At 36.7% G+C, this 26,014-nt stretch overlaps 1 protein-coding gene across 2 annotated transcripts in view; it reads right to left on the bottom strand.

Moving 5' to 3' along the window:
• The window catches only part of itsn1 (intersectin 1 (SH3 domain protein)), a 100,213-nt gene that overhangs the window by 18,031 nt on the left and 56,168 nt on the right, over positions 1-26,014 (bottom strand). For both annotated transcript variants that reach the window (XM_056456627.1, XM_056456628.1), the window contains 14 exons: positions 20,975-21,084; positions 20,305-20,516; positions 20,071-20,192; positions 15,565-15,881; positions 14,776-14,947; positions 13,951-14,156; positions 13,178-13,299; positions 11,577-11,743; positions 11,391-11,436; positions 11,083-11,204; positions 10,721-10,844; positions 8,348-8,539; positions 1,812-1,933; positions 197-303 (listed from right to left, as the gene is read on the bottom strand). In XM_056456627.1, coding sequence (XP_056312602.1) covers positions 197-303; positions 1,812-1,933; positions 8,348-8,539; positions 10,721-10,844; positions 11,083-11,204; positions 11,391-11,436; positions 11,577-11,743; positions 13,178-13,299; positions 13,951-14,156; positions 14,776-14,947; positions 15,565-15,881; positions 20,071-20,192; positions 20,305-20,516; positions 20,975-21,084 — 2,141 coding nt within the window. The remainder of the gene's footprint in view (positions 1-196; positions 304-1,811; positions 1,934-8,347; positions 8,540-10,720; positions 10,845-11,082; positions 11,205-11,390; positions 11,437-11,576; positions 11,744-13,177; positions 13,300-13,950; positions 14,157-14,775; positions 14,948-15,564; positions 15,882-20,070; positions 20,193-20,304; positions 20,517-20,974; positions 21,085-26,014) is intronic.

Below are 26,014 nucleotides of genomic sequence, written 5' to 3'. Positions count from 1 at the left end.
AATTAATTGTTTCAGGTGTGTTTGATCAGGGTCGGAGCTGAACTTTGCAGGAAGTCAATCTCCAGGAACAGGGTTGAGCACCACTGCTGTAGAGCAACTGGCATGATGGAGTAAACAAGAAAATCATGGGTATAGTTGCATGGTGACTAATGGTAAACTAAGGGTTTTCTGCTGAATGAACCAGAGGGTGGCGTACTTGAGCAGTTTAATGTTGCACATGGTCAGCTCTTTCCAGTTGACAAAGATCATAGCAACCTCCTTCTCAGTCAACAAATCAGACTCCAGCAGAGGCTTCTGGAAGGTCTGAAAGGGATGCATAAATACTGTTTAGTTACCTTAATAATGATTAGGTTACTCATTATTATTTAACCACAAAATTATATATATATATATATATATATATATATATATACAGTATAAGTCCATAAACAGAATCAGTAAACCCCCTGAATTATTATCCACCCAGTTTACTTTTTTCCCCAATTTCTGTTTAACGGAGAGAAGATTTTTTCAACACATTTCTAAACATAATAGTTTTAATAACTCATTTCTAATAACTGATTTATTTTATCTTTGTCATGATGACAGTAAATAATATTTGACTAGATATTTTAAGACCCTTCTATACAGCTTAAAGTGAAATTTAAAGGCTTAACTAGGTTAATTAGGTTAACTAGGCAAGTTAGGGTAATTAGGCAAGTTATTGTATAATGATGGTTTGTTCTGTAGACTATCGAAAAAAATATAGCTCAAGCGGGCTAATAATTTTGACCTTAAAATGGTGTTTGAAAAAATAAAAACTGCTTTTATTCTAGCTGAAATTAAACAAATAAGACATTCTCCAGAAAAAAAAAATATTATAGGAAATGCTATGAAAAATTCCTTGCTCTGTTAAACAATATTTGGGAGATATATAAAAAAAAGAAATACAAAGTGGGACTATTAATTCTGACTTTAACTGTATGTATTAGTATATATATATATATATATATATATATATATATATATATATATATATATATACAATAAATGTAAAATCCAAAGTTAAAATTAATATGAGCTTGACAAAAAGTGCCCAAATGACACTGAAATATGTGAACACAGATGAGTCTCACAAAATTATGTCCATTTATATATAAAATCCATTTAATGTCCATTTGTATATTTAATCCTATAAGCCTGAAATAACAATTAATAATAATTTATTAATAAAGAGTCAAATTTAGCATATATTAAGTCATTTTTAGCATCAAATTTATTTGTGCTGTTCCACTTATTTATTTTTTCTGAACAAGCTGAACAACTATAGAGTGATGATATATTAAATACCAAATTAATTAGTATTATTAAATGCCAAAAAAATAATTTCAATTTAATTTAAAATAAGAATCATTTGATGACTTATTAAGAGAGTCAATTTAAAGATCGTAGGACAGATGGAAAACACAACCAAGTTAATAAATTGTCATTTTAAATCTATATACTTACTGATTTATCAGCAACAAGCTTTTAATAATATAAAATATAATCAAATGTAGTATTATTAATCATTTGTTGACATTTTTATGAAAGTACTAATCAGAATGAACATGCAAATGCCATTTTTAAAAAATAGTATGCGTTATTCTTAATACCCAGGAAAGGTATTTCACCTATTCACACTTTTCTTGCATTTAATAAGCATTTTAATTTCATATGCAAATTTAATTGAATCCAAACATCAACAAAGCATGGCTCATATATGAACCACTGCTTCCTTAGTGTACACTAAACAGACAACACTCCATCTTTCCCTGTCTACAGTGTTTTACCTCAGTGACCAGCTGCAGGTCATTGACATAGTTCTCCTCTGTAACAATAAGCTCATGAATGTATCCCTGTCTCTTCCGCTCCACTGGGGTCAGCATGTCGAGCAGGTGGAGATCAGCACACCCTGCCAAATGCACAGAGGTCATGCGGCGTCAAATGTCATGCACAGATTAATACATTCAAAATATGATGCATAAATCATTAGTATTTAATAAAATTAAGCACTTACAGTAGGACGGTATGAATTAATTTTTATTATTTTCTGTCATTTTTAAGTAAGGAACAATCAACACATATTATCCCAAAATAAAGCTTGATTAGAAACTGTCAATTTGAATTACATTTATTTTAATTACACTTAAATTATTACACTTATCAAAACAAATCATTAGACATGCAACACTGATTTGAACTTGAGATGAACTTACTTTATGAAGATGGTGGAGTGATACGAGGAATAATTTGCAGTCAAAAAGAATATGAGAGCTAAAATGTAGGATATTGCCCAATCAGAATCGAATATTCCAGAGAGCTGGTCAACTAATAGTTTTATATCTGTTGAATATGCATTCGTATTGCTCAAGCAATGCTATTTCTTTTACCCAACTGTGAAGTTTATGAATTAAAAGAGATTCTCTATTCTGTTGAACACAAAAGAAGATATTTTGAAAAATGCTAGTAGCTGACTTCCACTGGGCTTCATCATGTGCAAAGTGTTTTTTTTTGCTCGTTTCAGACTGGCGTGGTTATAATTTTCACGTCCTGCACCACGTTGTTTAAATAGCGAGTGGTTTTGCCCCCATTTGTGCACCCATGAGCATGCTTGTCTGAAAAGGAGGCATGTTGTTGGTGCTTTGCTATTTTGAGGCAACTGAAACGGACAGAGCCATTGACCAACTAAAAACTGGTCTAAAGTTAATGGTGTAGTTTTATTTATTTATTTGGTTATTTAAAAAGCGCATCCAAAACATGTGTACACATTGCTTATAACAAAAACAGGGATGCGCAGCAGCACATAAATATCTTTAAATATGAAAAATTAAAGGATAAAAAAATGCAAAACCACATCAGCGCCAATATCCTAGTGCTCAGCACGTTGACACATAGCACCGAGTTAGAGTTCCTGGAAGCAGATCTCACGTAACGTTTGTGAGAAATGCTACAGTAGGAACCTTCCCAATGATTATTTGATGTATTTGTTGTGGAGTTAATTCAAGCCTTTCTGCAATGATGAGTCAGATACACTCGTTACAAAGTTCACGCATACAGACACACACACACAAACAAAGCAGTTTTTGCACAGCAAATGTGACGGGATACACATTAATATACACTACTGTATGGACTTCTGTTATGTTAATGTACATAATAAACCTGATTTAACGTCCACAATCCAGGATTGAAGCGTCTTCTTTCATAATTGTACTGACACGCAGCTGTGGTGATAAAGACGGTAAAATTGCTGTAATTCATTACACACATGCTGTTTTAAAAACGTATTAAACTTGTAAAACTCATTCTTGATCACATTTGATGATCATTGATGATCGCAGAGAGATGAACAGATCCTGTGTTGTTGATATAATCATACGCATTACTACAGAGATATGTTAATGCACAGCTGTCAATCAATTTGGCGGGCAGGGAAACCACACTCCTACGTCCCACTGCGGTTGGCCTCAAAATGGGAGGGATTTGGATTCTATTTTAACTTCAGGAAATTTAAAAAGAGATTTATTGTCTTTATATCATGTCAATATGACTGTGGACACACTATCCCTACACACAGTTCTGTCCAAACAGCTTACAAAAGATGATTTTCATCATAGGTACCCTTTAGAGGGATAGTTCACCCAAAAATAAATCAATTACTCACCCTTTACTCATTTCAAAGTTGAACACCAAAGATGATATATCAAAAAAATGTTAGAAACCTGTAAGCATTGACTTTCATAGTACTTGTTTTTCCTACTATGGAAGTCAATGGTTACAAGTTTTCAAGCTTACTTCAAAAATATCACATTTTATGATCAATAGGAAGAAAAGGTTAAGAAACCACTTTAGGGTTAATAAATAGTGAGTAAATTGTCATTTTTGGGTGAACAATCCCTTGAAAGGGAATGAGGGATTAGACTCTGATTGGTTGTAGTAATTTAGGAGTCCATGGTAGCCATCAACCAGCATTTTTCAAAATATCTTCCTCTGTATTCAGCAGAGAAAGAAACTTATAACCACATGAGCAAGAATTACTGAGGTAATAATAATTTTTGGGTGAGCTATCCCTTTAAATGAGTGCATGTGACGGTGAATGCGGAAACATTGTTTGCTAGTGACACAACCAGTTCATCTGGTAGCAGATTGAAAACTCAATAAGCCAGTCTGTAGTTGCCATGGAGTTCTTTAATGGTTACACATCATTTTTTATAAAGGTGGTATGACACTTTTAAAGCTAGGATTTGCTGTATATGGTTGGTTTTAACTGTACATTCATTTTATTTTTTGATAAAATGCTTTAATAATCAAGTACAATTGTTAATGTTTTTTTTGGACATCGTGGTGAGATATTCAGAACAGATGCATTTTTTTACAATGTCGGATGGGAAGGAAGCAGTTGTGCTTCTGTAGTCCGAGGATGGTTATGTTCACTTAAAATAAAAAGAAAAAACGATCACGGACATGATGGACAGTCAATCCAGCCAATAATAAAGCAGCAACCTCTGTGGAACCAATCAAGATCCACACAGACATGAAATTGATTTCACGTCTCATCTCTGAGCATTAAAATTACAATACTGTTATGAGGCAAATAACATATAAACAAAAAGTCTTGTCAGTACAACACTGGAGGAGTAAAAATGAACACCATGCGTTCCAAACAAGCAGAAAAAAATACACTGGACATGATCTAACGGCCTTAAAACTCAAATGTAAAGGAAGATTCCAGTCTCTCACACTTGTAAACGTCTATTTATTCATAAGCATTTATGATTAGAAGCTTATATTCATTAATCTTTTCCTTAATGCTGACAAAATTTGGACTACTCGCTTTTACTTTCACTTTCAGTTTCCCAAAGGACGGTGCACATACTGCAGTGGAAATCACTTTTGTATTTGTTATTAAACACTATGCATAACAGCTTTTGATCATTATAAAAATAGTGAGCTGTCATAATAAGAACGACTTGAAATCTAGTGTTCTCAAATCAAAATAATAATAATAATTGCAGATTCAATCAACATGACAGAATGATGACAGTAAACAAATGAGGATACAAAACAAAAAGCATTCATCCATCTGAATGGGAAACACAATTAGACAAGAAATGAAATCCAATCGCGTGTACGTCACGTCCAGCAACATTTTATACATTTGTCCAACACTGTACCATTAAACCTCAAGTGGCAGTTGTGCAGTTTATGTTATTGTTTTTTTGGTTTGCAATACCAATTCTCAACCCCGTCACACAGACACAAAACAAATGTTCGAAATCAAACTGAATAAAAGAGACTAGCAAGCACACGAACACAAATCTAATTCATCCACTGTTTTGGTATGAACATGTAACAAACAATGACACAGAGAGGCATGTGACTGGACCGGATGAACGGAGACGTCCATCCTGTCTGTCAATTTGATTGACAGCACCTGTGTGTGTGTACTGAAGGAGTGAAGGGGGACGGGGCTGTTCTGAATGACACACAATAAGATTTTACATGAAGTCCACACACATATCCGACCATCTGTGGACTTTTGATATGATAATACACTGTTTTTTGAGGTCACTCGACTTGCTTTATACACACGTTTTGGAATCCACGAAACATGGTGTTTCAATTGGTCAGATATGCTGCATACATCGCTATTTCCACATATTAGAGCCTTAAAGAGACACTCCACTTTTTTTGTAAACAAACTCATTTAAGTTATCTAGAGTTAAACAGTCAGATCCATTCAGCCAGAGCACGCTTAGCTTAGCTTAGCATAAATCATTAAATCGGATTAGACCATTAGTATCTCAAAAATTTCAGAAGATGTTCCTATTTTAAGCTCGATTCTTCTGTAGTTACATTGCGTACCAAGACCAATGGAAATTGAAAGTGCTACTTTCTAGGATGATATGTCTAGGAACTATACAGTCATTCTGGCGCAATAATATAGGAACTTTGCTGCTGTACCATGGCTGCAGCAGGTGTAATTATATTATGCAACACCTGAAAATAGTCCCCAATTAGGTAACTAGATAACTGCGCTGAGTAACATCATTATGCCTTCGGCAGCCTTTGCACAGCGGCAAAATTCCTTACTATTAGCTTAGCTTAGCATAAATCATTGAATCAGATTAGACCATTAGCATCTTACTCAAAAACTTTATAAAATTTTCCTATTTAAAGCTTGATTCTTCTGTATTTAGATTGTGTACCAAGACCAATTGAAATTGATAGTGTGCCACTCTCTAGGTTGACATGTCTAGGAACTATACAGTCATTCTGGACTATTGATCTAGAAACTTTGTTGCTGTACTACTGCTGCAGCTAGCACAATAATATTACGCAGCACCTGAAAATAGTTCCCAGTTATGTAACTGCGCTGCATAATACCATTATGCCTTGTACTATTAGCTTAGCTTAGCATAAAGCATTGAGTCCGATTAGACCATTAGCATCTCTCAAAAAATTCATAACATTTTCCCATTTAAAGCTTGATTCTTCTGTATTTACATTGCGTACCAAGACCAAGGGAAAATGAAAGTGTGGCACTTTCTAGGTTGATGTGTCTGTAGGAACTATACAGTCATTCTGGCGTAATAATATAGGAAGTTTGCTTATGTACCATGGCTGCAGCAGGTGTAATCACATTACTTAGCACCTGAAAATAGTCCACAGCTAGGTAACTAGATAACTACGCTAAGTATTATCATTACGCCTTCTGTACCCATGGTACAGCAGCAAAATTCCTTGATTATTACGCTAGAATGAGAGTATAGTTCCTAGGAACTTTCATATTCCGTTGGACTTAGTACACGATATAACTAAAAGAAGCGTCAAACCTTAATAGGAATAATTATAAAAATTATTTTCTGACAATTTTGATTAAGGTGCTAATGGTCTAATCCAATTCAATGACTTATGCTAAGCTAAGCTAAAAGTGCTCCCGCTAGACCTGGAGATCGACTGAGTGGATTCAAAAATGGTAAAACTGTTCAACACTAGGGGAGTCATGAATTTAGTACATTTCCAAAACAAAGTGGAGGGTTCTTTACATGAGTTTGCAATGACACTAATAAGCAAGTCAGTTATGACATATGTTTGATACTGCACCCCGTTACGTCATGACTCATGAATAGTGGGTCATTCTGTGGTGCTATGGTCCAATGAGAAACCAGGGAGGCGGGGCTTGGAGGAGCGGAAAGCGTGCATTAGTCGGATGGGAGCGGTGGAACTTAACACTGAATGAAACCATTTCATTGGCTGCTTCAAAAACAGCAGGCTTTGGAGGGGGGGAGGGGTTGAGATCACAGAAAGCCACAAAAGGACCCACTATCCAGCACTTTGATTAGTGTTTCAATTCATTGCACAAATTCAGTGTGAATGATCATTAATTTAATGAATTCGTTATAAAAAAAAAAAAAAAGAAAAAAAAAAAAAGATCCTTCAAAAAATGTTTATTTAAATAATGCGGAGGATGCTGGCTGGCATTTTGTTTTTTGGTGAGCGTCTAGAATATTGAGGTTAACGACTGCTCTCTGTAGTATTCGTCTCTTCTGGCCACAAAGCCAGCTGTGTGTGTGGGGGGCAGTCACATGATCAATGTTCCATCTCCCATCATCCCGCTGGGCACAGTTTAAGGGATAGTGGGTCGCTTTGAGGACTTTCAAGGCTGAGTGGGATATGGGCAACATAAGAGTCCTAGAAAGAGGAAAACACAGCACATAAGCCAAAAAAAAGGAAAAATAAAAAATCTAATAAAAAAAAAAAAGGAAAGAAACGAAAAACCACAATGTGCAAAAATCTTTACGAGCTAGGAGAACTAAATGAACTCTGCAAGACACTCTTCACAGGACGCCACAATGACAAGGACACGAGCATGCAGGCAGAGAGAGAGAGAGAGAGAGAGAGAGAGAGAGAGACAGAGAGAGAGAGAGAGAGAGAGAGAGAGAGAGAGAGAGAGAGAGAGAGAGACAGAGATGAGGTTCTACTAATGCTCTACGACATGAGGTGAGAGGTTGCTTGGATACAGGAAGAGGAGGGGCTACATTGTGGCAGAGGATAAGGATTGGACATTGGATGTTTTAAACCTCACCACACTGTGAGGACATAACTAAACTAAATCGAAGAAGGTCCTCAAAGATTTGAAAGTAGAAGTTGTGGACCACAGTGGCACGGTTTATTTAACTAGATGCTATTGCTGACGCAAGCCAATTGTCTCTTTAAATAGAAATTGATCTATATCTTTTTTTGAGCAAGATAGAGGAAAGATCGGTGTAACTGTGTGTGTGAGTGTGTGTGTGTAAGATAGAGGAGAGCATTTTAGACTCACATTGTTGGCTGGGGTCTGTGTCGGTGGTCAGCTTGACGTAGTTTGAAGGGAAGAGGCCGACAGATCCATTCAACTCTCCTTTCCACCAGTCGGGATCCTCTCTGCTCAACACATTGATGATTTGGCCCTTCCCGAAAGGCAGCTCGTCATCATTCTGAGCCGTGTAATCGTACATGCCAATCACCTGGCACACTGCTCAGAGGAAACACAAAGGGACATGTATAAATGTTATATAGTGCTCAAGCACGTACAGCATATTTACTAAGCTATATAGCGCATGCTTTTTTATTATCAAAAACATTTTAATCCCAGGTGATTTATTTAATGCAATTATTGCCAAACAGGCAAAACATGCAAATGTGGGTTTGTGCTGAATTGGAGATCTGTATGAGTAGATCTCAGTACACAATGTAACTCCAGAAGAGTCAAGCCTTTATAGGAACAATTATCAAAAGTCTTTTTGGAAGACATTTTGGAGCGAGATGCTAATAGTCTAATCCGATTCAATGATCTATGACAATTTAAGCTAAAAGTGCTCCTGCCAGACGGCTGAGTGGATTCAAAAATAGTAAAACTCTAGGGGAGTCGTAAAATAAGCCTATTTCCAGAAAATTGGAGCATTCTTTACATAAGTTTGCTTTGTAGTACATAATTAGCAATATAATACGATTTAATTCACCATAACAATATGGGTTGATAAAGACCATTAAAAAATGTATTAATTTGCATGTCTAAATATAATCCTAAATAAAATATCCAAATAATATTTTTACGCCTGAGTTTTAGAAGTATTTGCTTAGCTTTTTGGTTCATTGCCTTTAGTTATTGACCATGAGAGTATGGTCGATACTCCTGAAAATAGTCCCCAGCACAGTAACTAGGTAACTACCCTGCATGATACATTACACCTTCTGTAGCCATGGTACAGCAGCAAAATTCCTTGATTATTACGCCAGAATGAGAGTATAGTTCCTAGCCACTTTTCATTTTCCGTTGGTCTTCGTACACAATGTAACTACAGAAGAGGCATGCTTTAATAGGAATAATTATCAAAACTCCTTTTTGACATTTTGGAGTTGGATGCTAATGGTCTAATCCGATTCAATGATCTATGCTAAGCTAACCTAAAAGTGCTCCCGCCGGACCTAGAAATCGGCTGAGTGGATTCAAAAATGGTAAAACTGTTAAACTCTAGGGGAGTCATAAAATTAGTAGCGAGTTTGCTTTGTAGTACATAATTAACAATATAACACGATTCAATTCACCATGACAATACTGGTTGACAAAGACCATTTTAAAAAAGTATTCATTTGCATGTCTGAATACAATCCTAAATAATATATCCAAATAATATTTTTATGCCTGAGTTTTAGAGATATTTGCCTAGCTTTTTGGTTTATTGCCTTTAGTTATTAATCGTGTGAGTATGGTCGGTACTGCTGAAAATCCCCAGCACAGTAACTAGATAACTGCTCTGAGTAATATCATTAGCCAGTAGCCATGGTACAGCAGAGTACCTTGTTTTATATGCCAGTTCCTTGATTTACATGCCAGAATGAGAGCATAGTTCCTAGCCACTTTTCATTTTCCGTTGGTATTCGTACACAATGTAACTAGAGAAGAGTCAAGCTTTAATAGGAATAATTATCAAAACTCCTTTTTGAAAGAAATTTTATAGTGAGATGCTAAAGGTCTAATCTAGTAAAACTGTTCAACACTAGGGGAGTCATGAATTTAGTACATTTAGAAAACAAAGTGGAGCGTTCTTTTAATGAGTTTGCAATGACACTAATAAGCAAGTCAGTTATGACATGTTTGATACTGCACCCCTTTACATCATGACTCATGAATAGTGGGTCATTATGTGATGCTTTGGTCCAATGAGAAACCAGGGAGGCGGGGCTTGGAGGAGCAGAAAGCGTGCATTAGTCGGATAAGAGCAATGGAACTTAACACTGAACGATGAATATACATAAATATTTATATTTAATAACAAGTGGAAGCGTTCTTATACTCAGTATTTACTTGACACACTTGTAGTTAATTTTTAACAATATTATATGATTGAATTCACTGTAATAACACTGATTTACCAATAAAGATCCACCAATCCTCTATAATATATTCAAATAATATTTTTTATGCCTGAGTTTTAGAAGTATTTGCTTAGTTTTTTGGTCCATTACCTTATCAACCATAAGAGTATGCAAATATTTCACCTCACCCTGTACTAAATGATAAGACACACGCTCAAACACAACATACTCAACTTTAATCCTTAAATCGTGTTTTAGTTGCAAGAAGAGCCAAGCAGAAAGACAACATATTTTTTGGTGTGAAGAGAAACCTGTCTTTATCATATAATTCCCATACCTGCATTGGGTGTCGGCAGCTTGGGTGGGTTGGGATCTGTGGGTGTTGTCTTACTGGTACTGGGACTCAATAATTTGACATAATTAGCAGGAAACCAGCCAATCTGGCGCTTCTTTCCTCTTGCCTGCGTAGAGAAGATTCAGCGTGCCATTAAAATTTAATTGAAGTGAAAACCTTGCATTTAAAATTGATACGAAGCCGAATCACATTCCACAAATTGAATTGAGCACAAACGAAAATTAATATAAAATTGAAAAATTAAATTGGTCGCTTAAATGTGTACAGATTTTATAAAATGTTCAAAGTTTGTGTAGTTGAAGGTTGGTGTATTTAACAGCTTGACTCGCTGTGTTTTTTCAGACCTGAAGTTCTCCTTCCCACCAACCTCCCGGGTTTTTCTTGCGAATGAGAATGAGCTGGCCTGGTGCTAAAGTGAGCTGCTCTGCACCGGTGGCCGTGTATGGGGCGATGACTTGGGCAATCTCTGAAAACACAAGAAGAATGCAGGTAAAAAGAGAGCGAGAAGGCAATGCCCTAGTTTTTTGGAGCCATTAAAGTGCTGCTTTTATGTTGCTATGACTTAAATTTTCTCTTTTAGACAGCAACTGAGCAAACAAGAAGTTCATATGGTATGGTAGACCTTTTGTATGGAATGGGCTCCAGCACTCACCTGGTTTCTTCCCTAAACTTCCTGTTTTCCCAGCAGATCCCAAACCCTGGTAAAGCGTAGAAAGTAAGTTATAGCTTTACTTATTTTAATGGTTATTTTAACTTTTTAAACAATTGTTTGCATGTAGCTGTAGTTGCGTCAACAAACACTCAATCATTTCAAGTTGTTCGAACACGAAGTCAATACCTCTGATTCTTTAGGTTTGACATAATTGGATGGAAAGACTCCGATCTTCCCGCTCACAGTGCCGGTCCACCAATCTCCTTCTTTCTTGGTGACCGTAATGACATCACCTTGCTGGAAGGTCAAGTCACCCTGCTCATTGCTTTCATATGTATACATGGCCACATACTCTGTGATAAGGCAAAAGAATAGCACACAAAAATGTTCAGATTCGATATGACTAATAGCAAAGTGTAGGTAGTTAAGAATTAATTCACCCCATTGACTTCCATTCATACACATTCGAGACCAGAAATGAAAGTTTCACATGCCACTGTGTTCTAAAGTTAAAGGTTGGTGAACTCTAAATGCATCAAATGAATACATGACGACACCAATAAAAGAACAAAATATGACAGAAATTTTTAATATGGAGTAGTGTTGTCAAAAGCATCGAGTTCGGTATTGAAAACATTCGATCGATGTTGAGCGCATTCTTAAACACCCCTGATTGGCCATTGTCTTCACATGCTCAACAGAAATGACTGTGATTGGCCGGGAAGGTCATCGTTTTACCACAGTTCACTGTTCACCAAGTGCAAACACCAATATACGCACAATGGAGCATTTCAAAGTCGGGTCAATCAGCTGATCTGTCAATGAGCTGACATATGAGCGATACACTGATGGATCGACTGATTGAAGCGGCTTTGAAACTATTCATGTCCGTGTATCTGTGTTTGCACCCAGTGAAGGGTGGTGAACTGATTACCTTTACAGCCAGTTACAGTTATTTCTGTTGATTATGTGAACACAATGGCAGAGGTCTGCATTCTCGCGGCTGCGGGATCCGACCAGATTTCTTGAGGCGTGGGAATAAATTTACGAATAAAACATGGTAGTAATTCTGGTGTAATTTGAAGGGGAACCCCATTACCCTGTTTAATGGGCACCGTTACAGCCAGTGCTCACAACTGTCACACATGATGAACGCATGGACTTTTTTTCTTCCCCACAGTCTGCACGCATCATCTGCGTAGACGCAAATGGAAAAAAACTTACCCTTTTCACAATTTAATAATACCTTAAAGTTTTATACTTTAGCAGTCACAAGACTGGAACCTCAGGTTTAAGGCGGCACTCATGTCTCATCACAAAGAGACAAACAAAACTGACATTTAGCCAACAATCCTTGCACAACCGTCAGTTGTATCTGTTATCTCTCTCTTTTGGTAGTACCCAATTAAATCATGAGATTTTGGAGACCAGATCTAACGCTCAAGCAGGAACGGTCAAGGCGGGTCTGGCAGTGGGTGAACAAAGGCTGAATATACAGCGGGAGCGGTAGGGTGTGGAATAAAACCTTGCAGAAGCGGGCTGGAGTGGGACTAAAAAATTCATCCCACGCAGATCTCTACACTATGGGCAATCAGTGATATTAACGTACATGCTTAAATATTAGCGGGAAAAGGATTTTTAAATTTCAGTACCAAAGTTGATACTTTTGACAACACTAATGTGAAGCAATCGTTTCTTTTGTCTGTGTCATATCTTGTTTTATCCAGCCCCTTTTCACAGCACAGAACAACAGAATTTTGCATGCTTAAAATAGAGTGTGACCGCACCTTTTGATGGATACATTGAGTTGCTGTTGGAATTCTGACCTTCTCCGAGCTCTGTGGGTTTGTTTGAAGAGGGACTGGGTCTTTTTACACTGGGAGGGCTGTCTGAAGAGCCAGACTCAATACTGAAACAGAACAGAATTCACATACTCAACATTATGGTCTGAAAGAAACAACTTACAAACGAAAAAGAAAGAAAGTAGTTGACAATCGGGCATTGATTTGAGGCAATATATTTAATATTATTGTTCAAGTATAAACTTTACTTCAAGTAAAACAAATTTAAAGACACCCAAAACTGAAAATTCTGTCATCATTTACTCATCCTTCACTCTTTTTTTTATGTTGAACATATTTTGAAAAATGTTGAAAACCTGTGACCACTGACTTCCATAGTATTTGTTTTTCCTACTATGGAAGACAATGGTTACACGTTTCTAACATTTTCCAAAGTAACTTATTTTGTGTTCAACAGACAAAAGAAACTTAAAGGTTTGAAACCACTTGAGGGTGAGTAAATAGCAAGTCAATTTTTATTTCTGGGTGATCTATCCCTTTAATTGTTCCTTTTGCCCATGGTTTTATATATATTTAACATGAATAATACACTATATTTGGTGTGTGTTGTAACATGTTATGCTTGCAATGACAAATGTTTTAATACACACACATTAGTATTTAAATCTATTGTGCACATTCACTGTAAACACATCAAAATATAAATGTACAATATTTATTCTATATTATCCAATAAACACATGCACACACACACTCACCTCATAGATTTCCGGACAGGCCCAGAGATGAGTTTGACATAAGATTTGGGGAACCATCCTCTCTGCCCTTGCACCTCCCCAAACCACCACATGTCCTGCTGCTCCAGTACAGTGATCACGTCGTTTTTGTTGAAGTTTAGATGATTGTCTTTCTTGGCTCTCCACGGGTACAACGCCTGAGCCTGCAGACCCTCCACCTTCTCACCCTGGAAAAAATAGAGAGAGTGAACAACACAAAAATCAAATAAGCCAAAAATTAGCCTAAAAAAAAGATTAAATATCTTATATTATTGCCTGATGCTAACGTTTTTCCTAAGGAGCGCGTTTATCAAATAATGTGCTTTTCCTTGCATGGACATAATTACAAGGAAAAATATTTTATAATTACAAAAATTTCTGGATTTTATATACATATATATATATATATATATATATATATATATATATATATATATATATATATATATATATATATATATATATATATATATATATATATATATATATATTTATAATCCAGAAAAATAAACTATATATCTAATCCAGAAAAACTGTATTTCATAATGTATGTAACTATAGGCCTATATATCATGCACGTATATTTTAATATTAATATTCCTATTCATCCATTCCAAATTTAAGACCTCTTAAATAAATAATTAGGACATTTGTTAGACCTTTTAAAATATTTAAGACTTCATGTTACTTTACATTTAATAAATCTTCTTTAGACACACTTAGAATTTTCTTTTCAAACACACATATCTAGTTTTAGTCTTAAAAAGTTGGGGCAGTGTGATAGTTGATGGTGTGTCAGACGTGTACCTGTCCAAGGACAGGTGAGGGCGAAGAGCCGGACAGTGTAGCAGGAGTGAAAGCAGATCGCTGTCTGATCTGCCCTCCACTGGGCACTGACAGAGATGGCTGAGTGGGCTGAGTCGGCCATGCATCCCATCCATCGCTGTCTTGCTTCTCCACAGCAGAATTAGAGGGCCATCTAAATGAAAGTCACAACAATGAACAAAGAAAAAAATTTATGCAGGTCAATTAAATCATAATATTCTGCTTGTACTTAATAACTATATAAGAGATAGATAGATAGATAGATAGATAGATAGATAGATAGATAGATAGATAGATAGATAGATAGATAGATAGATAGATAGATAGATAGATAGATAGATAGATAGATAGATAGATAGATAGATAGATAGATAGATAGATAGATAGATAGATAGATAGATAGATAGAGAGACAGACAGACAGACAGACCGGCCGACCGACGGACAGACGGATAGACAGATAGATAGATAGACAGATCGATGGATAGATAGATGGATAGATAGATGGATAGATAGATTGATAGACAGATCGATAGACAGATCGATAGACAGATCGATAGACAGATCGATAGACAGATGGATAGATAGATGGATAGATGGATAGATTGATGGATAGATGGATAGATGGATAGATTGATGGATAGATGGATAGATGGATGGATAGATGGATAGATAGATAGATAGATAGATAGATAGATAGATAGATAGATAGATAGATAGATAGATAGATAGATAGATAGATGGATAGATGGATAGATGGATAGATACTTACGTAGTGCTGAAATCTGCCCAGTTGCTGGATGCTGAGGAAGAGGAGGCGGGACCTGTGGGGGGTGGGGCTGAGGAGGGCGGGGCTATCGATGCAGGCTCTGTGGAGACTGGCTGAATGGGCGTGGTCGTGGTCGATGAAGAAGTGGATGACATGTGAGAACCCAATTTAGGGGCAGAGCTAGAAGCGGTGCTGGCCCTCAAACTCAGTGGAACTTCAGATTCTGGAATCTTCTCCGCATAATTGGCAGGAAACCAGCCAGTCTTCCCTTTAATCTCTCCTCCTAACCATCCAGGCTCACCTGTCTGAGACTCATCCACCTTATTACAAGAGAAAGCCAATGAGACAAGATGTGAATGAACATCTTATGCGACTAATGAGGCTCATAACATCTTCACAGGGACATACATCAACGTTCTAAATACAAGCGCATGAGTCAAAATCCAGAGTGCACAGTCACTGTATGAAATGAGAAAACAAAGGGCTCAATTTGTTGATTTATTACATGAAGTGAAATAAATGGTCTTTGCATCTCAGGAAGATCAGTGGCTACGCCTTAATACAACCAAATGATTGATTGGTTAATAGATAAAAGGGTCAATTGTTAAAATTTTTCTGCTTGATCTGAATTAAATTTCAATTGGACTGAAAGAAGTGATGTAGAACTTTTGTTAATCAGGACATCTAAACACTTTGTTTTTGTTTTTAAAACACGTTGTTTTTTTTAAAATAAGTGTTATAAACAATATTATTCTAAAATTATTCTTTTCACTTGACGTGGAACTGAGTAAATGAGCACAAAAACGGGCACCGTAATATCTTACTGTATCTATATATAAAGTTTAAGTCAAAATTATTAGCCCCCCTGTATATATTTTTCCACAATTTCAATTTAAAGGGATGAAGATGAACACATTTCTAAAAATAATAGTTTTAATAACTAAATTGTAAAAAGAGATTTCTTTTATCTTTGCCATGATGACAGTACTTACTCCTACTAGATATTATTCAAGATATTAGTATTCAGCTTAAAGTGACATTTAAAGGCTTAACTAGGTTAATTAGGCAAGTTAGAGTAATTAGGCAAATCATTGTATAGTCATCATATCATTGCAACTTTTACATGGTCGCCCAAATGAAGCTGAGCAGGGCTGAGCCTAGTCAGTACCTGTAAGTGAGACCACATGGGAAAGCTAGGTTGCTTTTAGTGAGAGCAGCAGGGGGCACTCAACCTGCGGTCTGTGTGGGTCCTACACCCCAGTATAGTGAAGGGGACTCTATACTGCTCAGTGAGTGCTGTCTTTTGGATGAGACATTAACTGAGGTCCTGACTCTCTGTAGTCGTTAAAAATCCCAGAATGTCCTTCGAAAAAAGAGTTTAACCCCGGCATCCTGGCCAAATTTGCCCACTGGCCTCTGTCCATCATGGCCTCCTAACCATCTCCATATCATAATTGGCTTCATCACTCTGTCTCCTCTCCACCAATCAGCTGGTGTGTGGTGTACGGTCTGGCGCAATATGGCTGCCGTTGTGTCATCCGTATGAATGCTGCACACTGGTGGTGGATGAGGAGATTCCCCCAAAAATGTGTGAAACGCTTTGAGTGTCCAGAAACGCGCTATATAAATGCAAGGTATTATTAATATTAATATTATTAATATTAATTGGTCAGTAAACAATCGAAAAAAAAAAATGCTAAAAGGGGGCTCATAATATTGACCTAAAAAAATTCAGAAATAAAACAAACAAGACTTTCTTCAGAAGAAAAAATATTATAGGAAAACTGTAAAAAATTCCTTGCTGTTAAACAACATTTGAAAAATATTTAGGAAAAATTTATAAATTAAATAAAAAAAAAGGGAGGGGTAATGATTTTTACTTCAACAATATATAATATTTATTGGAATATCAGAAGCACGTTGAAGCCCTAATTAGGACCAAAAATAGATAGATATTACGTCTGGTCATGAAAACAAAAATTATAAGCTACAGTAGGAAAACATTGTGTGCAAATGGAGAAAGAAACTTTTGACAATAAGCTCATTTAGTGTTCACACAAGGACTACATTTCAATTTAAACATGAGATGTCCATGTAAATGTAGCCACTGAGTCTCTCTGAATGGACTAATGCCAAAGATAGCAAAGCACACAGCACACACAAATGAGGGTCTCTGCACAGAGTGTCTTTTAGCCCAGTGACAGATGAGCAATGCAGAAAACAAACTAGAGACAAGTAAAAGTGCACGAGGAGCAGAAAACCTCAACTTACCCACTCTCCCTTCACCTTCAGGCAGAGTGAGCAATGGGAGGACAGAAGCAGGTCAGAGGTCAGTTAAATGAGCATCGGCACACATGCAGAAATGCCACAAATCGCTCACACACTCCCTAGCAAGCACGCTTCAGTGGTTTAATTAATTGCTGCTTAATGTCTAACAGCTCTGTATTGTAGACACAGTATGACGTAATGATTACGGATCTTTTGATTCTTCAAAAAACACAATATGGTCAAAGGGTTACAGTTGCCATGATTTTCAAAAAATGTTTCTAAAGGAGCCACCAAGGCTAAATTTTTTTGAAAATTATTTTAAATTTGACACTGATTTGGCAAAAAAATATTAGTAATGATATAAATAAACATCTTTTAACATAATTCTTTCCTGGTGAAAGATATATAAAAGAAGCAAGAGGTCAATTTATACAGTATAGGATACTTCATAGGTACTACACTCCAGTTCGACTTCTTAGAATGAGATGTTTGGACGATAAGAAATGGTGGAAATGTGAACAAGAGATTGGTACATACTTCCATGCAGTGGTGTAAAGTAACAAATTACAAATACTCAAATTACTGTAATTGAGTAGTTTTTCTCAGGAATTGTATTTTACCAAGTCGTTTTAAAAATGTGTACTTTTACTTTCTTGAGTACATTTTTAGTGCTGTATCGGTACTTTTACTCCACTATTTTCCTTCAACCTGCAGTCACTACTTTTTTTCTTGTCTATGTGGATTAGAAATCCTATCCTGTCCAATCAAATTGCACATAGAAAGTAAATCGCATCATACTGAACAACCTCAAGAGATGGGCACTTTATAAATGCACCAAACCATTGTAAGCATTAAAAATGTCCAAGAATATGGGCAAAATCTTTACACACAATGACTTAGAGACTGTTTATAGACTGCATGTCACTGATGATAAAATGAAGGATGTCGACCGCAGGATTTAACCAAGGTTATTTTAAGTGAGGTAACTGACTGCTTAGGGCCCCAGGAAATCTGGGGGCCCCCAAAACATATCTTAGTATAAATTATACCTATAAACTATATATAAAACCGTTTTATATCATATTTTGTATGGTGAGAGTTAAACAAATATGATTTTAGTGTAATTAAATATTATTTAGTATACAATGAAATATAATAGTATTATAATAATGTAATGTTATGTAATAATAATATTACAAAATAAAATATTAATCATGGAGCAGTCCAGCAGACAAATATATATATCATTTTTTGTTGTAAATTCATTTTAAGAAGAGTAATCATTTAAAATGCAGAGATTGCATTAATTTAAAATGTAGAAAAGAAGATTGAGTGAAAAAAATCTGCAATAAAAATAAAAATTAAATAAAAGTAAAGGGTGCATTTTAGGACCTGGGCTGTAATTGCTTCGCGCGTTTGTCCGTTTCTGAAAGGATCAGATGTCAGAAGCACTTCAATAATCACGGACACGTTATTATCATCAGCTCAAGATGTTTATTATTTCAAATATAGACGCATGGCGAGCGAAAACGAGAAAGTGAAACCGCTTGTGCTTTAGACAGCCTTGTAAAAAACTAAGGGGCACAGGGCAGATTCTGCTGTTCTTTTTGGCTTTGTTGGTGTTCATCAAGATGACGACAAGATTTGTTTGAGCTTGGGTAGACCATGGCTCGTTATTATATGTATATATTATTACAGTGTAATGTCTCGGCTGTGTATTTAAACCATGGCAGTTTCTTTGTTTTCATTCTGGCTTGTGGCAGAATGAAAACGAGTGACGTTTCTCTGTGAACCAATAGCGTTCAGCTGCGCATCTGGCTCCGCCTTTTGGCACCCTTTTGTTTGTGCTAGGTACCCTTTGCATAGGGTATCACTCAGTGGAAACGGGCCATAGGAGAAGTGAGGTTTACCTGCACAGCACTTCACTAGCTGGCCTCACTAGCTGGGTTGTTCTCTCTTCTGGCTGCTGTTATCAGTCTTGCACAATTTTTTTCTTTTTTCCAAAAGTCTTGGTAACACCATTGTGGAGTTTTTCTTTTATTATTTTAGTAAATAGGATTGTACAAAAAAACTTTGTTGTACTGTCCCATTTACTGCGCTCTAAGTTTACACAACTATGATGACTTCAGCTACTGAGGAACCCAGAAATGTGAAAAAGGTCCATTTTCGATGGCTGAAAATTCAGTGCATCCCTATTTGAATACCTAAAAAGACACTCTGGCATTAGATCATTTGACTCACCATCACTATGTCTCCAGGATGGATGGTGATCTCATCATGACTGCGGGCCTCAAAGGGATACATTGCTCTATAGTAGACCACCTTTACCTTCTCCTGATTAAAACCAGACACTGGGATCTTATCTAGAACACAAACAGACGACTTATGTTGATTTTTAATATTTACTCTCAAAAAGCAGCAGCAGAATTGATCAAATTCACGTCTTTCTGCATCGACTATCTTCTTTTCTCTCACCTGCCATGGACCAGGGAGACTGAGCCTGTATTTTTCCTGCTTGTGGATGTTGGGTGAAGAGTTTAGAGAGGTTATCCTGTATTTCTGCTCGACTGTGGTTCTCTTCTTCACTCACTCGGCTCATCCAGGCCTGAGACACAGGAGGAGTAGGAGCTTTACCCAGTCCATCATCCCTCCACGCTGGAGACACGCCATCATCAGTCCCCGACAACCTGAAGCAAAGTAAAACGCAAACATGCCTGTTAAAAACATAAAAAACAACAACAAAAAAAGACCCTTTAAGGCAAGTCATTTCACTCTGCGACCATCTTTAAAACGGACAGTATGCTCAGGCATTCTGTCTAAATGGGAAAACATCAAAATTCTCCAAAACTGCCTGCCAAATTTATGATTAAATTTCATATAAGCAATCACCAATGAAATTAAACAACAACTGCTTCTTTAGTTTCATTTCTAAACGTTTGAATCACACAAAATCTGCAGAAACTCACGTCTGGCCCTCCCCCTTTTCCAGAGAATCCTCAGTCTATATTGATCTCTGATTGGCTCCTGTACTAGAAGGCGGGGCTTCATTCGCCGTATTAACCATAACACGTTTCCCCATTCAAAACTACACGAGTGACATGTCTTGTGTATTCTTTAGTCATTGGTGTAGAAGAGCATTAAATACCTCAAGTCTTGTGAGTCTATGGACTTTCTGTCATGTGACGGCTGGGTGATGTCAGCCTCCAGGTCCTTTTGTTTCTGCCTCTGCTGTTTGTTGTGGATTTCTCTCAGCTCCTGCAATGCATGATGGGATATTGGAGGACAGGTAAGGGGGAGTATTGGGGGCAACGGGGCTCTGTTTGCGCTTTTTTCTTACACTCAAAAAACATGTTCACAGCTGCGCCCTGCAAGTGCGGTCAGGACAATAAATGCGTTTAAAATCTCAGTCGTGTCTTCTCTATTTTTTATCCAGAATCAATTTGGACAATTGCTTAAACAATTGAAGTTAAAATCATTATCATTATCTGTTTTTGAAACTTTAGTTCAAATATTTCCCAAGTGCTATTAAAAGTTTACATGAACTGGATGCTGGAAACATTTATTTTTTCGCATTGTGACGCAATTCCTAGAGAAACGGAATATTAAATCAGAAAACAGTGGGCGTGGCTTGTTTTTTACTACTGCGAGCTGATTGGATGTAGTAAAGGCCATTCAGAAAGATCAGGAAAAGGGTTTTGGGAGAGTTATTATAACCAAAGAGCTTAAAATGACCAAGAGGTGACACTCAATAGAAGGTTTAATTGCAACAGCAGCGGCCAGCAACATCCCCGGCATTTTGGAGTGAAAGTGATCGGCTGTCTGTTGGAACTTATTGCTGTTGCGATCAGCTGTCCATTGGAACTTATTGCTGTCGTGATGGCAGGCAGCTGCTTTGTTTTTTATTTATTTATTTAAAAAGCGCATTAAAGCTGAGATGCAACCTGAAAGACGACAATACAACACTTACTATCGCAATCATCTGCATTTTTAAAAGTTCATTTTACAGATTTATAATATGCTGTTGTTCTATTGGAATTTTTATTCCAAAATGCCCACCACGTGACACTAGCGGCATCTAGTGGCTATTTCCCAAATTGCACAAGACTGTCGCCTCTTGGTGATTCTATTCTCTGATATAACCTACCAGACACCTCCTCCACACCATTTCTGTTTGTTGTCATAGCGCTGTCATAACTTACAGTTGGAGGGGCGTGGTTAAGTATGTTAGCCACTCTCAATACCTCAGACAGATGTAATCTGACAATTTAAATCAAAACAATTAGAAAGTGTGTTTTCAATTTCAATTTTAGATTACAAGGGCAGACTATTATTTTTTCTTCACCATAAAACTAGCAACGTCAGCTGACAAAACCAATATGGTTAGTTTGGAATTCATGTGTACTTTAACATAGAGACGATTTTTACAACACGTCTGGAGGAGAGGAAAAAAAAAAAATAAATAAATAAAAATAATTGCTTTAATAACTAATTTCTAATAACTAGCAGTGTAACGATGTCGTAATATTGAGGCATCGCAATATAAAACGGTGGCGATGCATATCGCCGATGTACATGATATGATTCACGATCTTGAGCTTGTTTTATCCAAGAGTCAGTTTAATGTATTTATAAATTATAATTCATCCAAAAAAAGTTAATTCCATCTCCATTTACAAGCCTTCTTTTACTGTCATGTAATCTTTTGAATCATTCTACATCGAGACACTCAGAGCATACTTCAGTGGACATGCTGTTTGTCCACCAGCCAAAGTCTATAAGAAATGTAGCATTTTAACCAACATTAGGATTACTTATAATTTTGTTTTTTTTTACCAGATGTTTAAGAAACAACTGCAATTAATACTAAAATTAAACAATTTTATATATATATATATATATATATATATATATATATATATATATATATATATATATATATATATATATATATATATATATATATATATATATATATAGTGAGTTTAGTATCGAGATATGTATCGTATCGTGACTTGGGTGTATCGTTACACCTTTAATAATAACTCATTTCTTTTACCTTTGCCATTATGACAATTCCTAACTTTTTAAAGAAGATATTTGCATTCAGCCTAAAGTGCAATTTAAAGGCTTACCTAGGTTAACTAGTCAAATGAAGGTATTTAGGCAATCTGTCGGAAAAATAAAAATCTTAAGAAGACTAGTAATATACTTTTATTCATGAATTTTCCTTCAGCTTAGTCCCTTTATTCATCAGGGGTTGCCACAGCGGTATGACCCACCAACTAATCCAGCATATGTTTTACACAGCGGATGCCCTTCCAGCTGCAACCCAGTATTGGGAAACATCTATATACACTCATTCACACACATACACTACGGCCAATTTAGTTTATTCAATTCACCTATAGCGCAAGTCTTTGGACTGTGGGGAAAACCGAAGCACCCAGAGCAAACCCACGCCAACATAGGGAGAACAAGCAAACTCCACACACAAATACCGGGACTCGAACCAGCGGCCTTTCTTGCTGTGAGGCGACAGTGCTAACCACTGAGCCCGTGGGCCTGCGACTAATAATACTGACCTTACAAATTATTTTACAAACTGCTTTCATTCCAGCTAAACTAAAATAAAAAAGAGAAATACTGAAAAAATATAATAGGAAATACTGTAAAAGTGTCATGGCTCTGTTAAACATCACTTGGGAAATAATTGATATAATTTCACAGAAGGATAATACTGCCTTCAACTGTGTGTGACTATCTAACTAAAAATCAGTATATATGAAGTGTATGTGTGACTGTATGAATCAGGTAACATACATGTTGTAAACAATAAGCCATTTTCAAGTCATGCATACTAATGTAACAACTGACTGATTCGATATATTTATGTATGCAAAAACAGTACACTTGCATGGTACATGGTGCAAACTGCATAGCGAATGTGTTATGATGGCAGACTGCAATGCCTGCTGGGTAAAGTCACATGAACCACTGCAGTCACAAGAGAGGAAACATGGAAATCTCAAGAAAAGCGGACTGTGCGAACAATACTGCTTATGTAACACCATACCATTCCACCAATAAACAAGAGCTTTGAGGAAAGTGATGTTTTATCAAATATTTGTACATTTCTCTACTCTATGATTTCTTACTGAAGTTAAAGTTTTGTTCAGTATTCAATATCATATTAGCACAATTTCTACAATATCAGAGCAATCATAAAAAAAAATCACTGCAAGCGGTAACAGACAAACTCTAGAAAGACAGAGAGAGTTAGCCGTTTGAGTGTAAAACACACATACACACACCAAGCAAGTGTCAAAGGGTGCGAGTGTTTAGATTTTATGAACCAGACGTGCAATTTCTAAATTCACACACTGAATATGTAAGCTCTGCTTCTGAAAACATGTTTACTGATGCTAGACAATACCACTTATCCTTGTTTAATCATATTTGCTGGCTCATAGGTCTGAAACTCAATTCCTGGAGGGCCGCAGCTCTGCACAGTTTTGCTCCCACCCAAATCAAACACAGCTGATCCAACTAATCAAGGTGTTCAAGACCACTAGAGACTATTAAGCAGGTGTGAGTTGAAGGTGGTTGGAGCTAAACTATGCAGACATGTGGCCGTCCAGGAATTGAGTTTGAGACCCCTATGCTGGCCAATTATCTATCGAATTTTATAATTGAACCAAGACTAAGATAACTTATAAATAACTTATAAATAAAACAATCCACGCATACATCTATGATGAAAAAAAATTTAGTTCACCAAAACCTGACTTTCATGTTTCATGATTTTATTAATGTCTTTCAACTGCTTGAGACCTTCGTTCATCTTCGGAACACAAATTAAGATATTGTAGATTAAATCGGAAAGCTTCCTCATCCTCCATAGCCGGTAGCTAGCTCTCTGCAACTCTCACATGGTCACCCACTGAAGCTAAGCAGGGCTGCATTCGGTCAGTACCTGAATGGGAGATCAAACGGGAAAGCTAGGTTGCTTGCGGAAGTGGTTTTAGTGAGACCAGCAGGGGCGTGTCTGTGGGTCCTAATGCCCCAGTATACTGATGGAGACTCTATACTGCTCAGTGAGCACCATCTTTCAGATGAGACGTTAAACTATGGTCGTTAAAAATTCCAGGAAGTCCTTCGAAAAAGAGTAGGGGTTTAACCCCAGCATCCTGGCCAAATTTTTCCACTGGCCTCTGTCCATCCCCATATCATAATTGGCTACTCTGTCTCGTCTCCACCAATCAGATGCGTGGTGTATAGTCTGGTGCAATATGACTGCCATCACATCATCCAGGTGGATGCTGCACACTGCTTGGTGGTGGATGAGGGGATTCCCCCAAAAATGTGTAAAGAGATGAGTGTCCTGAAAAGCGCTATATCAATGTAAGGAATTATTATTATGGATAGCAACTGTCCAGAGTCGTTTAAAGTCTAGAAAAATGCACTCTCCGCGACTGTTGCAGTCTATTAAGATCTCAGATTTTACTTAAAATATCTTCATTTGTGTTCTGAAAGTGAACAAAGGTCTCAGGGACTTGAAATGGCATTAGGATGAGTAATTAATAACATAATTCCCATTTGTGTGCGAACTAAACCTTTAAAAGACCAATTGAAAAGTGTAATTTATACTAAATTACATTTTTTAGTTGTGCGTTTGAGCAAAGCAGAACCTCGTTTTTTTTAGCACTACAAAGTTTTGAATCTGGTAATCATGGAACATTATTTCTTGCACATGACCGCACAGAACAAAATTGTTGGCATCCAAAGACTTGTATGACTTTAACTTCTTTCTTGTAAAATCACTTGGAGTTTCGATGAGATAGTTGTATATTTCGGGCTGGATGCTTGGCCATTTCGTCTTATCCAATATCCATTGGGAGGGTGCTATCGCAAATGGACCTGTCAGACGAACGCCATTCACTTTATCGTTAATTTTGCCGAATCACTGTGCTTATCACTGGGTGACAAACTGTTATAATATGCTGAAAGCATTATGTACATAACATAGAAATAAGTTATATTGATTACTTATTATATAAGACAACAAACTCTGTACCGCATTGGATGTCAATCCCTCACTGTAAATGCTGGCATTACCGTTTTTTTTTCTGCAACCTCACTGCATGCGCATCCTGAATGTTTACAAACATGGTAATTCGTCTATTGA

The sequence above is a fragment of the Danio aesculapii genome, chromosome 1 (assembly GCF_903798145.1).
Source record: "Danio aesculapii chromosome 1, fDanAes4.1, whole genome shotgun sequence".
Classification (NCBI taxonomy): Eukaryota; Metazoa; Chordata; class Actinopteri; order Cypriniformes; family Danionidae; genus Danio; species Danio aesculapii.
Note: the sequence above shows the minus strand (reverse complement) of the source record. Positions and strands in the feature narration are given on the sequence as shown.